This window comes from Falco biarmicus, chromosome 6 (assembly GCF_023638135.1).
Source record: "Falco biarmicus isolate bFalBia1 chromosome 6, bFalBia1.pri, whole genome shotgun sequence".
In the NCBI taxonomy this organism is placed as follows: domain Eukaryota; kingdom Metazoa; phylum Chordata; class Aves; order Falconiformes; family Falconidae; genus Falco; species Falco biarmicus.
In genome coordinates, this window is record NC_079293.1 from 24665995 (window position 1) to 24683436 (window position 17442).

Genomic DNA, 17442 nt, shown 5'->3' on the forward strand with positions numbered 1-17442 from the left:
ACAAGCAGCTTTTTCCCTCTAGGCCTAAAAACATTTGTCAGAGGCCCAAGTGAGGAAATGTAAAAATACTGAGTGTGAATTATATCAGACTGTGAGAGGCAGTCTGGTCTAGTAAGAAGGCTAATGAACAGTACAGCTAAGGGAAACCCAGCTTTGCCACCGATTTTCTGTGTGAGTTCATTTTTGAAAACTTCTCAGACCTGCTCTAATTTTTCATGTGATTGACTTGAGGCTCACGTTCCATCTACACTGAATTAAGTATAACCTCACAATTTACTTGACCCTAATTTACCTCAGGCCTGCAATGGTAAACAAGACAATACTGAAGGGAAAAATTCCTGGTGCGAGTCCAGTCATGAACATGTCTGCAAGAAGCACAGCCTGGGCATGACCACAGGTATGCCCACCCCTACAAGTACTCCATCCTACTGCCTTGAGGTAGGCTCAGGTGGTAGACAGTGGTCAGACAAATCAGCCCTAATGAAGTAACACTTAGGAGGGTACAACGTCTTTGGTGTTCTTCCTAACTCTCTGGGAGCTACAAACACTAAGCTGCAAGTCTGCATTGCTGCAAGACATTGTGAGATGGTTATGGGACTGAAGCACTTGATCTATGAGGCTAACAGAACTGTCTTCTTCATTCTTATGAAGAAAAGTGTAACGAATCATCTTGCTGTCCACGAATGCCTAACAGGATGGTGTGGGGAAGGCAAAAGTTTTCTCAGACCTGCACAGCTGCACAGAATGAGAGGCAACAGGGACAAAGTTCAGCACGGGAAAGCCCGATTTATTGAAAAAGAAAAAAAAAAAAATTACTTTCAGGCTGGTCAAACAGTGGAACAGGTTGTGGGAACTCTAACCTTAGAAATACTCAAAACTTGGCTGAACAAAGTCCTGAGCAACCTGCTCCAACTGGATTTGGTCTGAGTCGCAGTTTGGACTAGGTAACACTTGTTATATAGCATTATATATATATATATGTATATATATATAACATATAATGATCTTACAATTATGTAATACCTTGTAAAAACTGTATCAGAAAGCATACCGTTTGGCCTCCTATTGGCAGGCTGATTTCCAGAAAGATCAAGCGCTATCACTGTATTGGAATCCAGTCCCTTCTTGACAGTTCAAGTTCAATCATCAGCCAATTTCTTTGCACATATATAACAAAATACTTATATATTTATTTGTATCTGTTCTTTTCAGCTATTTAAAATGATGACTTTGAAGTTTGCAGAGCTAATGAATGTTCAGAAATTCTCAGCAAGGTAGATGAAGTGGATCACACCAAACATCCTGATCAATGAAAGCGACTGTGTACCCGAGATAATACTCCCAGTTTCTATTCCGGGCATCCATCTGCCTCTGCTTTGGAGTTCCCTGTCCCTCCTGAAGGGATGTTGCAGCTGTCTGGGTAGCAGTCAAAGAAACAACTGAGCTTTTAGTACTGTATTCAATAACTTGAAATTGGTGCCATTTCACCCTAACCTGTCAGACTGTATGAGGCAGTTTGCACATTATGTGAACAAAGGAGACATCCTTTCAGTGAGGGCAGGAAGCTCTGATAAGACCATTAAAACTGTTCCAAGCTAAACTACTCTTTCTTGTGCTGGAATCTGAGACTGTATTGAACAGCACTTAAGTAATAATTTCAGCTTCATAAGAACATTCCAAGGTATCATTAAGTACAGCACTTGAAAATGAATTGTGCTTTTTATTGTCACAGGATATGCTCTGGTGTCTTTTCTTACTTTGGCCCTCCTTACTTTCTCCTTAAAGTTAACAAAGGCAGAAAGCCCATGCTTTTGTACAATTTCCCCTTCTGCAACTCCCATAAGATTAGGCAGTGCAAGCTTGGTTTATACTGTAAACATTTCATGAAAGAGTCACTTTAATTTCGCAGTCTAATAGCTGAAGGAATAGTTTCCTAAACAGCTGCGCAGAGTGCTGGAGAGGTTGGAGGTTACAAACAGGGATAAATGGCTGTGCGGCACAATGGCACTGTGTGACTGCATACTGCAGTGTAGAAAACAGCTCGCTTGCCCAGAAACACTTTGCTCACGGTTGGGAATGCAGGCAGAGAGAGAAAGTGCTCCTGCTCTATTATACCTCAGGGCTCAGAGCTCTCATGCACTGCAGAATTAGAAAAGCAGCTTTGAGTGAGAGGCTAACAACTTTGCCTTGCATGATTTTTACAAGAAAAATTGTTTCCTTGATTTTTTAAAGCAATACACTTCCTTTTCCAAACTCACTTGGTTTTGCATGGTTATAGCCAAATATCCCTGAGCATCTATTTACTGCTCCTTACTCTGATTTCTAATTCACTTGGTTATTGTTGATACACATCTCGTTTAAACACTGATTAATACTTTCCTCTTTCCAGGCTGGTGAAGAAGAACTATAATTTTCTATTTTCAGAATGAATGTTTACATCTTGTACTCAAAGTCTGACAACATTTTTTTTAAATATCACTATCCTCGCAAAAATTCCCCCTAATTGTCTGTCCCCTAACAAGGATTTGGGAGAATAATACATGGGGCAGGAACACAGCTGAAACACAAATTATCTGTTTTGATTAGTGCAGAGGTGGTGATACTCAGCTGTATGTGAAATGGAAGAAGAGCATCTTACTAATCTCCTGGCATGAAGTAGAGAGAGGCAGAATTCCACTCTCGGCACCCATTCAACCATAGGAAAACCCCAATTTCAAGATGAATATAGCATCTCAGGAAGGTCAACTGAAAGACCGTGGAACAGGTTAGCCAGAACTACATCTTACAGAAATATCTCCCATAGATCACCACTTCCCTGTACTCATTGTTGTGGACTGTATCTCTGGCATAGAATGTGACCCATTGGCAGCATCTTTAGAAAACACCAATTTCCTTTGTTATGGTGAGGGAAACTTGTAAGAAAAAAGTACCTCTTGGATAAATATATTATTCAATACATTAACTTTGAATAGAACATATTTTCATTTACATGAACAGATAAAAAATATGTTGTTCTTAGCCTTAAAGAGAATTCCACCACCTTGAAATAATGGCTTTTAAACTTTAAGATGGAATAAAATTATGTTTTGAGATCATTCTTCATTATATAAGACTTCATATGAAGATATAAAACACATTTGGTGTGTGGTACACTAACATTCACAAGAATTTTTGCAAAAATTTGAGATACTTAGTCCTGACACGTTTACTTATTACACATTTGTAAATCAGTAGCATTTACTCTGGGTTCAGTAGAGTTAATAACAAATTTTGTAAAAATGGAATTAAAATCAGGTAAACTATGGTTAAAACGTTGTATTCTGGAGACAAGTTTTGCATACAAACTGGTAGACAAATGCCTCTCATATGCATTAAATATGACTTATTTTTAGTTTACAGAGATTTATTCTATTAAATAGTAGTCAAACAAAAGTTAAAGAACTTCCTTAGCAACATTTGACTAATACCTTAAAAATACATTTTTCTTCTAAAACTAGTAATGATAGGATACTGTCTATGACAGTATCCACCCACTTTTGTCAAGTGTAGGGAGTGCAAATTCTGCTCATGGGATTATGCATGGTATTTGGCCTTGTAATATTGTTTTCACTCCATTAAAAACATGCTGCGCATGGAAAGCTTTTCACAGTTACAGAACATAATCTCAGATCCAAAGCCAGCTAAAGATGGTGGGAGGTTTTCCACTGACTTTGGATTAGGTCTCAGGACAGAATTAGAACCATTGACAGTCTTTTTCTGTGAATGGGAGTGTTGAGGATTAAAACTTATCTGGCTTTAAAAAAAGTAACAAAAAAAATGCCTAATAATTCTTTTCTTTCAGATCATTCTGAAGTCTGAAGCCACAACAGGTGTATTGTGTGTCATTCAAAAACAAGGCCCTTGCCCCTCCTCCATTACACCTATACTTATGGAACATACTTACGCTTTCCTGACAGGTGTTTCTTGATTAGTGCATCAGAGGGAAACAAATCACCACCTACAATGGTTCCTGGAGAAGCCTTGAGGAGAAACCCATAATCTATAATTTTTTTTTAAATTATTCAGTTCTTTTCATATCAGTTTTTATAATTTGCCAGGTTTTTTCATAATTTGTTTATAACACTTATTCATGGGGAACAAAACCAGCAATTTATCTCTGCAGTGTCCAGTATATCCCACATTTAGAGCTTTTAAATTAAAACTTATTTGTAAAATGCACAGCAGTTAAAATAGCAAATACTGCATTCACTCCCTTTTAAAGAATAACCCTGGTATTTAAGAGAAAAAATATACAAACATTTTAAAGAAAAAAACAAAGACTTTTTTTCATTTTTATGTCTATTGTCTGATATCATGTCTAATTCATGGCTGAATTATAGATTCAGATCATATAGTCAGAAAGTAAATTATATGTTGTTTACTAATTAAACTCTGAATTCAGCATTCAGTAGACTGCATTTAATACAGGTCATTTTAGTTCTTTTAACTATCATCAATTTTTATGAGCAAACAAAAAATCCCTAAGCTCATAGTTTTACAGGCAAAATGAGTTAAGTTGTGATTTTCTACTAAGTCTGCTTTGAAATGCTTTCTGTGTGAATTAAGTATTTAAGCAAAGTGTCAGACTGACTGGGCTAGAAAAAATAGTTCTCTACCTGTGAAAAGAGAGAGAAGAGAAGAGAAGAGAAGAGAAGAGAAGAGAAGAGAAGAGAAGAGAAGAGAAGAGAAGAGAAGAGAAGAGAAGAGAAGAGAAGAGAAGAGAAGAGAAGAGAAGAGAGAAGAGAAAAGAGAAGAGAAGAGAAAAAAGAAAAGAAAAGAAAAGAAAAGAAAAGAAAAGAAAAGAAAAGAAAAGAAAAGAAAAGAAAAGAAAAGAAAAGAAAAGAAAAAAGAAAAGAAAAGAAAAGAAAAGAGAAAAGAAAAAAGAAAAGAGAAGAAAAGAAAAGAAAAAAGAAAAGAAAAGAAAAGAAAAGAAAAGAAAAGAAAAGAAAAGAAAAGAAAAGAAAAGAAAAGAAAAGAAAAGAAAAGAAAAGAAAAGAAAAGAAAAGAAAAAAGAAAAGAAAAGAAAAGAAAAGAAAAGAAAAGAAAAGAAAAGAAAAGAAAAGAAAAGAAAAGAAAAGAAAAGAAGAGAAAAGAAAAGAAAAGAAAAGAAAAGAAAAGAAAAGAAAAGAAAAGAAAAGAAAAGAAAAAAGAAAAGAAAAGAAAAGAAAAGAAGAGAAAAGAAAAGAAGAGAAAAGAAAAGAAAAGAAAAGAAAACACTATGGCTTGGTTTTCTTATAAACTGTGCCTGTATGACTTGATTCCTTTCCTACTTAATGCAGAAGGAAAGTACTCCAGTATCTAATATCTTTTGAATAAATTATATTTATAGCTCTTTTAAGCTGATTATATGCTTTCATAATGATGTCCCCATTAATTTGCAGTCCAAAAATTTGGAAACTAGATTCCATTCATCTCGGTGTACTGTTAAGTCTAAAGCCTGAAGATGGCATTTTAAATATTCCTCTGATTACTGTACAGCAAATAATGTTAATGAAACTATGTAAATACTATAATTCTGGAAACAGCATCTTAAATATAATTTATTTAGGTTTAATTTTTTTCAAGGGTCTGTCTTTTTTTCCTTTTTACCACTGTCCAAAAAATAATAGCTGACAATAGTAATGTGCTCATACTGCAGTCCTCCTCCACCTTTTTTTTATTACAGAAAACAGATACTGCTGGAGCTGAGTGCAGTGTAAGCACAGTCAAGCATACAAAAATAATTAATGATGGCCAGTGTAAAATACTCCTCAAAATGTAAGGTTGTTTCACACAGTGTACACCAAATGAGCCCATGCTGAAAGAGCACAGTGTCGTTATCTGTGGAAGGATAGAAATCAGCAGACTTTGAAGCAGTGGAAATTCTGTGTGTGTTAGGGTAGAAGAGCAGTTTTTACATGCAGATGAGCAAATGTAAATTCCACTTACTGGGAATACAAAAAATATTGTAAAAGAAGATTATGATGAGGTGTTTATGAGGAGTATGGGATATTTTAGAGATATAAAACATTGATATAGATACTACAGTGCTGCAAAAAACGTGTGCCACATAAAGTCCCAATAGCACCGAGATAAAAATAAAGGGGTGAACTTAACTGCATGGTAAAATCAGACATTACTGTGCAGATACAGACACCAAGTAATTGAGTTAGCAATTGGCCATTCTAAGAAACCAAACAATGCAAGGAATTTTATAACTTCAAAAGATTTAAATAAGGCAATCAAACATGAATGCTAACCCAAGAGAGCAGCTGAGGGCATGTGCCCAGATCATCACTGTTGTATCTTAGCGTACCTCCACTGAAGGCAATGGAGATATGCCAATTTACACCAACTGAGGATCCAGACATTCATATTTAGGACTTTGAGTGACGAAATTACTTTTATTTTGGGGTATATATTAAAGGGTTTTGGCAAGTCTGACCAAACACAGAAAGTGCAAAACACTGCACTTTTAATCCCCTTTTAGTGACTGTGTAGTTTATGCAACTTCCCATGGGGATTGCCTCAGCACTTGGGATATACCACAGCATCATGTTGCAGATCTTTGCGGATCTGGATGGAATGAGCAATTGGTTATGATCTGTTGATTTGAAGCAAAAATGATCAACATCACAATGGGAGTTTGCACAATAACCAAATTGTGCCAAAGAAAAGACCCTTGAATTGAATACGAGCAAATGCCAGGCTGAATGAGGTTAATTATGTAGGACACATTCAATGACAAAGAAGTATGACCAAATCCAAGGAAGGCAGAGGCAACTGTACAAATGGAAAGACTCCAAGACAAGAAGGCCTTAGAGAGATTCATTGGGCATATTACCATAACTAAGCAAATTCATTGATAATTAATGACAATTAAGTGCTCCTCTCAGAATAGCTGCTTAGGGCCTGTACAGAATGGCACTGGAATGACTGACAAGAGGAAAGTTTTGAAAATTAAAATGAACTGTTAAATAAACATTCACACTGAAATATTTGGTGATTAGTGAAGAACTCAGAAACTAAGGGTTGTGTCTTCAAAACTGCCTAAGTTCTTATTGCAGACACTGAATTCCACTTTCAAAGGCATATAGAAGTTGCAGGGATGTGGATGCCCAGCACTTATATTCCTTCTGAAAACAAAGTTTAGACTCTTAAGTCATACAGGTTGTTTTGAAAAATTTACTCTAATTCGGTGAACATTCACCTGCATTTAGACTATTTCAGGTGATAACTAAGTGGCAAGAGATTTTAAATACTGATTAAAATCGAAACGGTAAAAAAGCACAGCTATCAGTATCTTTTGTTTTAAATAATTAAGTATATAAAGAAAGAGGCCATAAACTATTTGGATATTGTAGATGCCACTATGCAAATGAAGCCCTAATTTCAGAGAATTTCATGGCATTGAAAACTGACTAAGGCCCTGATTCTGCAAGGTGCTTCATGCAAACAATTTTGTGCTTGCATGGAACATGTCACAGCATCAGAGGTATTGATATGCAGATGGCTTTTAAGGAGTTTTTTTAGAGAGCACATGCTTTTAAGACTACCTCTTAGTAATGAAAACAATGATGAAGGGTCTTATGTAAACAGAACTCAAGTATTTTCCATTATGGAGACAAAAGTTGACATATTTAAGCGAGAAAAATGGAATGACTCAACCTTACCAGAATCTGAATGAGTTATTCTAACAGAAAAAAACCCCCAGCCACTTCCGTATGTAAAACTTATTGCGACTACAGAGATGAGGTTGCTGCAGATGATGGGTTTCTATACATAGGACAGTATCATAACACCACACAACATGAGGTTGGAAATGCTAGGTATAACCTACAGTGCCCATTTGAGTATTGAGAAGTGCAGGAACAGAGCCCAAGGTGTTCTGTTCTGGCCAGGCATGCATGCTGCCATCAAAGATAAGGTATCCAAGTGGAAATCTGCAATAAATACAGGAAACAAAAATGCAAAAAAAACCCACTGAAACCACATGAGATTCCTAATTTCACTTGGCCCAAGGATCTAGTTGAACAAAACGGGAAAGAATATTCCTTATAGGTGAACTAATATTGGGGACCTATGTTCCTTGGTTTTGTTTTTAATATTTTAAATTAGACTTGCACGCTAACTTGCAATTTAACAACACATTAAAAACCGCAGTTTGTTTTACCGTAACATTGCAGATAAGTTAATAAAACACTATCATTTACAAATGACTCACTAGTAATTTTTAACATTACTCCATCACATCTGGTCCTTACAATCATATTTTCTATATAAGATTTAGCTAAAACATCAAGGAACTATAAAAAGTGTCTGCACGTTCAAAGGATACATACTTAGCAACAAAGGAGTATTTCATTATAACACAAGATTACTTACTAGGTTCAACAACCTCACGATTCAAGAAAAACTGTAATGACAACTTCTATTAAGATTCCCATGTAGAAAAGAAAAAGAGAGAGAGAAGGGGGGGGAAGAGAGGGGGGTGAGGGGAAAGAGGACTTAAAAACTGGGGTAAAAAACTAATAATAATAATGGAAATGGGTATTTCTCTTGCAACAAAGAATAATTTTTTAAGAGAAAAGTGAGGAAAAACTGTATAATGGGTCATAGTTCTTACTGAGTCCTTATAGGATGATAGATGTAATCTTAGCAGGAAAAGGGAAGGGATGGGATGGGAAGGGAAGGCAAGGCAAGGCAAGGGATAAATACTCTAGTGCAGATGAAGCAACAAATGTACACCCAGGTGCCAAACATCAGAAACACCTAAAATGGCAAACACAGGATGTAGGTGGAGAAATCACTTCAGCAGCTAAACAGATTTCTGCAGAAATAACTTGTTTGAGTACCAACAGTGACTGTATATTGGGAAAGCTATCAAGGTTTAAAGAGTATAGGTACTAATCAATGTCCAAGAATAATCTGATTACCTGTCTAAGGAGGGGAATGTTTTTGTGGTGTTTTACTAATACATCCTATCAATTTTTGTTTCTGCATTTTAATTTTGTATTTGTAGAAGGCCTATTTTTTTGCCATATGACTAAAGCAACAAAGGAAATACTACTTTTTTCAGTAATATTTTATTTTATATATTCAACAGAATAAATACAATACAAGACTAAAGCGGGCCTACTACAAAGCTAGAGAGGGACTTTCTACAAGGGCATGTAGCGATAGGACAAGGGGTAATGATTTTAAACTAAAAGAGGGTAGATTTAGATTAGCTATAAGGAAGAAATTATTTACTGTGAGGGTGGTGAGACAACGGAACAGGTTGCCCAGAGAAGCTGTGGATGCCCCATCCCTGGAAGTGTTCCAGATCAGGCTGGATGGGGCTTTGAGCAACCTGGTCTAGTGGAAGGCGTCCCTGCCCATGGCAGCAGGTGGTTGGAGCTAGATGATCTTTAAGGTTCCTGCCAACCCAAACCATTCCATGATTCCATGATTCTATGATTTCTGGGAGGACATCTGTTCTTTCAAGTTGCTAGCTCTTGCTGAGCAAATTGCAGTAAATTTACACCAATAAAAACTGAAGGTTAGAGACTATGCTAACATGGAAGAGTCCCCCTAGAAATATGATCTAAGGATAGCCTTTCTATCCAGAAAAAAAATATACTGCATGGAGTTGTTCTTCCTAGAAGAGTTCTGGTTAACAGGGAGAGCTTCAGAGAAGCTCACTCACTTTTCCACCTGAACTGAATGGAAGACACTGCTAGGATGACACATCTGGGAATAGAGACAAGGATAAAAGGAAGATAAGGGAAAGAGTAGAAGATGACCACTAAGAATATGGAAATTAGCGCAGAGTGACATGGAAAGAAGAAAGATGCACAGAAATTTCAACTCCTACTTCATTGTGCAGGATGTGCAAAAATAGACAAAGCTCATCACTTTATGAAGAGAAGCGGAAAAGAAAAGCTCCCAGGCTTCACTGTAAAGAGGGAAATGAGACTGTACTCCTCCCTGTATGTGCTGTAGGGGAATACCAAAAGATGACCAACAGAGAAAACAATGACATGCAAAATCTACAAGAGACAAGGTGCTCTGGGATTGACGGACTGGACATATTACAACAGCACCAGATAAGTATCCAAACTTGGAGGCACCTGGTTGAATTGCAAATCTTTCTGAGGTTCAGATTCTTTAATATAAACACTAATGAGATTTTCTGGCAGAAAACTGACCCAAAGGAACAAGGGTTAATGTTGACAATTTGATAATCCGTAGACCATAGTAGACCAAACTAATACTTAGTTACTTAGGGCCTTAAAAAACATATTGTTATTTTTACATTAAAGTAGCACTAGTAGAAATAAGTTAGCAATTTTCTGGGAGTCTCTGGTACTCAGGTTCTCTGGTCCCCATGTTGGCAGTACACCGATGTTCTCACTGTGCTGTATTTTGGCTGGGATTGATTTACTGGTTATCAATATGTGTCCTTTTAAAAACAATAATTAATTTCAGTTTGGGGGTATGTTTTGTTTTATTTTGAGTAAGACTTAAAGTGCTTAAAAATATTACTTCTTTGCAGTGTTTATAGTTCTACAATGGGATTAAAGTTCTGAAGTAACTGTAACTGTTAGAAAAACTTCCTGTGATAAGGAGTAAATAAAGAAATCTGATAAGGAAAAGCCCCTGGGTAAGATAAAACTGGATTTAACTTATGAATATTTTAATATTGGTAGCTGTCACTGGGTGGGCTATTAATTGCTTTCCCATCACAGTCAGTTTACTCATCAATATAGTGTCCCTAGTTCCTTAAAAATTAGTTGATTTTCAGAGGTAGTATAACCAAAACGTTAATGCTGGATAAATTTGGATTCTTGCCAGATATTAATTTCTTCAGAGATCCTTAAAGCTGCTGACCTCTTTTCTTTCTTTCTTTCTTTTTTTTTTTTTTTTTTCCCCAGCAGCAGTAGTTGAGAATTAAAGCTGAAGAAATTCTTCTGTTATTTGGAGATCATTGACCAGGCTGCGTAACTGCTCTGGTCCGCAGACAAACTATGCACAAAGACTCATTTTTCCACTTGGATTCTGGATGAAGGTGGAAAATCGTACAATCTGCATGGTAAACCTGAGCAATAAGTCTTACAAAAGAGAAGCATGGGCGATAAGGAATAATTATGCTGTCCCTGGAACAATTTAATTGAAAGCTGCAACATTACTATTCTGGGAGCCAGGAAATGTGCATGATGGAAGCTATGGAGCCACAAGCACCAAAAGGCAATACAGTGAGCATAACTGTCAAGCAGAACAAACTTTTCTGAAACCTTTCCAGATTCTTATATTATTTTAATTATGAATAATATCTGAATATTATTCATTAACACTATTTGAAGTGTCTGCTATTTTATATTTAAGTTGGGGCTTAAAAATAATCTGTGTTAGCAGAATTCCAGTTAGGAAGCTGCATTATACATAACTTGTGTGTGTTGTACAGTACACACAAGGAGGTCATGGATTGGTAAAATGTGATATAAAGGCTTTACCAGCACATATGCAATATTTGTTACATAAGCTATGCACGACAAAGCCATAAAAGATTTTTCCAAACTATGCACTCCAGAAATATGATCCCTATGCTGCATTATCAATACTTCTACCACACTATTAATTGTTCTCAGTACGCCACACATTAAAAAAGTATTTGCCAGAAATTTTACAGAGGTTGAAATCTGTATGGATGACTGCAAACAACTACATTGAAAAACAGAACAGGGAATAGAAGATGAAGAAGGGATGAGAAGAGTACAGATTGGTAGGGACAGGACAGAAGGGATCTCAGCTTGGGACGTAGGCAAAAAAGGTGTATGCATTTCTCTATACAGCCTGGGGCAGGAGCCAAGGTTACTGATTCTCACTACTCTTCCACTGTCAGCAAACATGTATGAAACACACCAGCAGTGTTCCCCACCTCCTCCTCGTGCCAGTCCATGCAGAGCATTATACCTTCTACTGCTGTTTGCTACCACCGTAGTTCAGGTGACCTATATAGTGGATATCAAAAGTTTCCATGGTGGCTGGTGCCTTGACAGAGAGCCAGTAGGATCCCACGTTATGGGATTTCTGCTGCTTTTCAGCTTGCTCTTTTTAAAAGTAAGGAAATTGCATCCCCAGACCTCACACCAGAAATATAACAGATGTAAACGAAGTACTTCACAGTTTAAAAATTCCAAAATCAAAATCACTTATGTAGCTTTGGTTTAGCTCTTTTGTGAATATGCATTATCATTTACACGATCACATCTTCTTCTATCTTAGACAGAGAAAAAGAGCATAAATGAGAGCTGTATAAGGGATGCTGCCATCCATAGGACTCCTACTTCTCTACTTTCGTATATATGTGAGAAATGTGAAGATACTTTATTTCTCTCTTTGTACCTACTTCAGCAGGATGTAGAGATAGAGGACAATAAAAAAAATAAATGCGATGGAGGCAGGAGGTGGGCTGATTAGACAAGGAGCCTGAGACAAGAAGCAATGTAGAAAAGATGAGGAAGGACAACAGGACAGAGTGAATGGACCAAGTGGAAGCTGGGACTGATCAGAGTTTCAGGGGAGGAGAAAGGATAGTCTCATGGCTGTTCTGGAACACTGGACTCTGTCCCGCTTTTTCTGTAGAGTTCATCCCTTTTCACAAAAGATCACTTATCATGTAGGACTGCTGACTTCCCACAGCTCCAAGCAAATTCGATGGATACTTGGCTTGAACATATACAGTTCTCTACAACGTGAAAAGCTCTGACAAATGCAGTCCTAAAATTTTCAAACTGAGCAATCAAAATTATATGTTTATATTTTCTGGTTTAAAATGGGAATAATACCAACCCTGACTTACTTCAGAGTACAACTGCAGATGAAAAAAAAATAATTCCTCTCTAACAAAGAGAAATCAATTAGGAAACACTCATATGCAATGGTAGTGAGAAATGTGTGAGTGAATTAGTAGTTATATCTTGAGAGTACAGTTTGAGAAAAGTGCAGTGAATAACAGAAAGGGCCACACATGGGATAATAAAGAAAACAGAAGAAATTCATTAGTTGCTTATGTAGTGATTACTGTCTGCCTGGTGCAACAAATTACTTTCTTATCCTATGGAAAAATATATGATTAGAAAACGAAGGATTGCTTTGTAATGAAAATTCAAACCAGAACTAAGTTAAGTTAGCCTGCTTAAAATTCTAGCATTTCCTAACTTTTGAATTCGCTTAACAGAGTTTTTATATGTTGAATAGATATTATAAAAACTAAACTATTATAACAAGCTAAATAAATAATGTATGCTAAGTAAATAATAGATACTAAACCTAAAAATATAACTTCAAATATAATTTAATCTTGTTCTCTTTGCTTAGAGAAAACTTCAAATAGGTAGAAACAATGGCATGAGATAGGAGCGGAGTCTTGAATTTAAGTGATTTATATTTTTTTTTCCTTCATCTCTATTAGTTAGCCTTGACTGCAGATGCTTGAGAAAGGCAGAGGAGATGGGGCAATTCAGGAACATCTTCTGAACACAACTTTTTAAAGGGTTAGAGCAGCAAAGTACGTGCTTAAGGTATTACTCATGCTGCCCCAAGAGTCTTGTCTGTGTTTTCCTTATGCAATTACATTTCCTTGAACTTCTAACACTTGATGCATCCCAACCCCAAATCCAGGTCCAAATCTGAGTTTCTCTGGGGTTATGTGCCCATGTCTTACTTTGCTTATACTTACATATTTTCGCTGATCTCAGTTACATCCCTTCCCTTGCATATCACATATCCCCCTCGCAGCATATACCAGCATGGTCTAAACTGGTAGTTTCAAAACATTACTGTTGATTTATTTTGGGCGGGAAATAAACTGCAAATTTTGTACCTGTTGTTTGCATCTAGTGACTAGAGTAGCTAAGACTAGAGAGCAATCTCACTTTAGCAGCTTTCTCATGCTTCCCATGATTTACATCAAAGTTTGTGGGCTTTTTTTCATCAGGGTATATACTGAACTCAAGACATTATTTAAGGCACTCGTGTGGTAAAGACAGAATACTGCTTAACATGGCAGCATAAGCTATCCATTCATACCTCCTCTACCCAACTTTTCCTTGTTACTTGTGAACATCTTTCCATGTTAACCATAGTACCAACTCAGGAGTACCACTATCTCATAGCACTAAAAAATGCTACAGTTCTTTCACATACAGAGTTGCAGTCGAGCATATGGTGCAGGAAGACAGATCAAAGCTAAGTGTCTCATGATTCTCTAACTTTCATTGCTCACAATTGCCACTCCAAAGAACTGAAAGGAATTTTAAAGAATGCATTTTAAGAAGGGCAATAACTAAACACTAAAAACATAGTCAAATGAGAAAGTGCATTAAGCTGATAACAGTGATACAAACCTGGGGAAAATTATGCAAACATTAGGGAAAAACAAATTGTTTTCTCTTCCCACTGATCTATATCTGAGAAACTACAGCACTTTACTGGTTGTGCAATCAGAAGTATTCCATCAGTCTAATCGCATGAGAATTTTCTGTTCTAACTAGCAAACTCAAACGTTCAGAAAAAAAATTGAATAGGAATTCAAACATTTAGATGAAATTCCAGAAGTTCTGATTTTTGTCCATCCCTATCACCTAATGAATACACAAAAGGAAATATTATGTCAACAGACATGTATAGAGCCAGCCTGCATGGAATTTTTAGACTTCAAAGCATGTTCCAAGTGGGATCAGCCCCTTCTGCAGCAGCTCTCCAGACAGCATTTCTAATTTCTCATACAACTATACAGAATTTGCAGACAAATAAATATTTATAAAGAAAATATTTGTTCTTTATATCTTACTTGAGTTCTTGTGAGCTTGTGGCCAGCATACTTCGAATGCTTTTGTCAGCCAAGGGACAGCCAGATAAACTGCAAGACATGGCAGGACATACAAGTGAGTTAATCTTCTCATTAACTGAACACTCCCAAACAAACACAACATAAAAATTAAAAAGTAAAAGTTTGTAATGCAGAAAAGCGATGGGGCAAGTGCTGTAATATTGAATTTTGTAATATAGTTAACCCTCTGAATATATTTAGGTATCAATGTTACTTCCAAGATTATATACTGTAAATGTTCTTTTTTGTTTGATTGTTTCTCTATGAACTAGCAAAATGTAACAAAAAATATTTGAGATTCCTGGGTTAACTACTTAAATGCTTAAGAATACTTTGGAAATTTTAGTAATCTATTTAAAAATAAAAGACGTTTATACAACACACAAATTAGCATGCTTTTAAGATCAACATATATTACTCAAAGGGTTAACACATAGTTCAACGTTTTACTTTGACAGCATTGTTGAGGTAAGCTGAAAACAATAAATTGAAAAGACAGAATCCACCATGAAAAAAATGAAGTCACACCTTCTATGTGAGGCGTAATTACCAGTCACATGACCACTCCCATCACACCCTGGTGTTGGACATCTGCCACCAAACAAAAACAAAAACAGCCAAAATAGTAAGTATGTTTAAAAAAAAACTTTTAAAAGTTTCATTGTTTCCAGTTTAGCTGCAATGACTGCAAGGGGTTTTAAGCATCCTAATCGAAAAGCTGCAAAATGAACAGGTTTAAATGAAAATGGCGTCTCAATACAATATAGCATCATTAAGAACAAGCAAATACACGTTAGCTTATCACTTTACTTAACTGGCAGTTTGAAACATTTATATGCTGCAAATGTTGCATGCTCATACTGCAAGGCGTATATGTACTCGTTTGTTTAAAAAAAGACAAAGAGAGAGAAGGTTAAAAGGAGAAAAATAATTTCACCTCACATTATGCTTACGTTATTAAATCCTTTTTGCTCTCTTTGCATTGAGGGTATTTGGGTTTAGGGCTTGGGATTGTAACTTCACCAGGATACCTTCTTTCTTCGAGCGCCTCTTGGAAAGGATCCAAATCTTCTGGCTATAGGCAAACATATATGCATTAGTTTCAGCTAGGTGAGGTTACAACTTACACAAAATAGTGCAAGGCAGAGTTATCTGATCCTATCTCCTTCTGTGTCCTATTCTGCCAGAGAAAATGAATATAATTATCTTATAATTGTTTACCTATTAAATCTTTAAATAATATTTGGATATTTCGATGAAGACTTCACAATATGTGGAATATATAGTTTATTTAACTAGAAAAGAAAAAAAAAAGGCAAAACACAGCTTTTTATATAGCTGTCATATTATTCTGCTTTAAAGGAATCAGTATTTTTTCCTAAAGTCGCTGCAAAACAGAAGAAAGGGAAAAAAGATGACTAAATGCAGTATCTTATGAATCAAAAAGCCATCTTAAATAACATTTTTAACAGTTTAGAACATGTCAAAAATGAAGCAGGAGCATTCTTACATCTACACACAGAATCAATCTGGAGCAAACCTCAACGGATCTGTCTGGCAAAATAGAATTATATAATTTGTATATATAACTATTGTTACTTTGTATTAACCATGATATTGTATTAACTACTGTATTATTCTTGTATTTGTACTGCATTTACTAATTTTTATTATATAACTTTACTGATACATTCAGAAACTCAAACTATTTCAGCAATGGAGTGGCTGTATGCACTGATTTAGCAATTCCTGCAGATGGTGCTATAAACACCACAGTAGAAACAGAGTTCTGCTTGGTCTGAAAAAAACAGGTTTTCCTCACATTCCCTTGATAGTGACAGATTTCCTCCTAACTTCAGTGAAATTAATAGCAAAACTGTAATTAACACTAAAGCTAGAATGCATTCAGTGTATCTAGTGAAAATGCCACTTTGTTATATATTTTAAAGTTACTGAAAATAGTTTTGTTTTAATTAAAATCGGTAAGATCTGTGCTACACAAAAATGATTAACCTAATCTTTTATTATAAACAAGAAAAAAACAGAGAACCATCTCTAGAAGTCTCCAAACAGCTAAATTCCATTGAGTGCAAGACTGTAAACTGCACAGTGGATAAGGGTTAAAACCTGATGAACAAAAGCAGTGGCATTGAACCTTCCCAGCAGACCTCTTCAGTTTCCTAGCTATTCTAAGTTTTGAAAAGTAAAATAAATTCACTAACATATTTTCTTTATTTGCCTCTCATGTTTAAAGGGTCTTGCTGTTGTCTTGGTATAATGAATTGAAAAGTAACATTGATTTCTAATACCCTGTCTTTGTATTCTTGAAAGTATTTCATTAGTACAGGCCCTTCCACACACAGGGCTATCAGGAGTGTATATGTAACGTAGAAGATTAGCTGGAATAGTTGAAAGCTTACATTATATTCTGCTGCTTTTGTTTAAATTGATTTCTAAGTAATACATGCTTTCAGATACTCAGCACTTCATTTATCGTTTTCAAATTCAGGAGAATATCTTGTCTTGAGAGCTGATTATCCCAGTATTGC

At 35.9% G+C, this 17442-nt stretch overlaps 1 protein-coding gene across 11 annotated transcripts in view; it reads right to left on the reverse strand.

Annotated features, from left to right (window-relative positions):
- The window catches only part of MYT1L (myelin transcription factor 1 like), a 305889-nt gene that overhangs the window by 43970 nt on the left and 244477 nt on the right, over positions 1-17442 (reverse strand). For 7 of the 11 annotated variants that reach the window (XM_056344592.1, XM_056344598.1, XM_056344589.1 and 4 more), the window contains 3 exons: positions 15847-15968; positions 15422-15484; positions 14855-14923 (listed from right to left, as the gene is read on the reverse strand). In XM_056344592.1, coding sequence (XP_056200567.1) covers positions 14855-14923; positions 15422-15484; positions 15847-15968 — 254 coding nt within the window. The remainder of the gene's footprint in view (positions 1-14854; positions 14924-15421; positions 15485-15846; positions 15969-17442) is intronic. The other 4 variants (XM_056344596.1, XM_056344593.1, XM_056344597.1 and 1 more) reach the window with 1 other exon arrangement.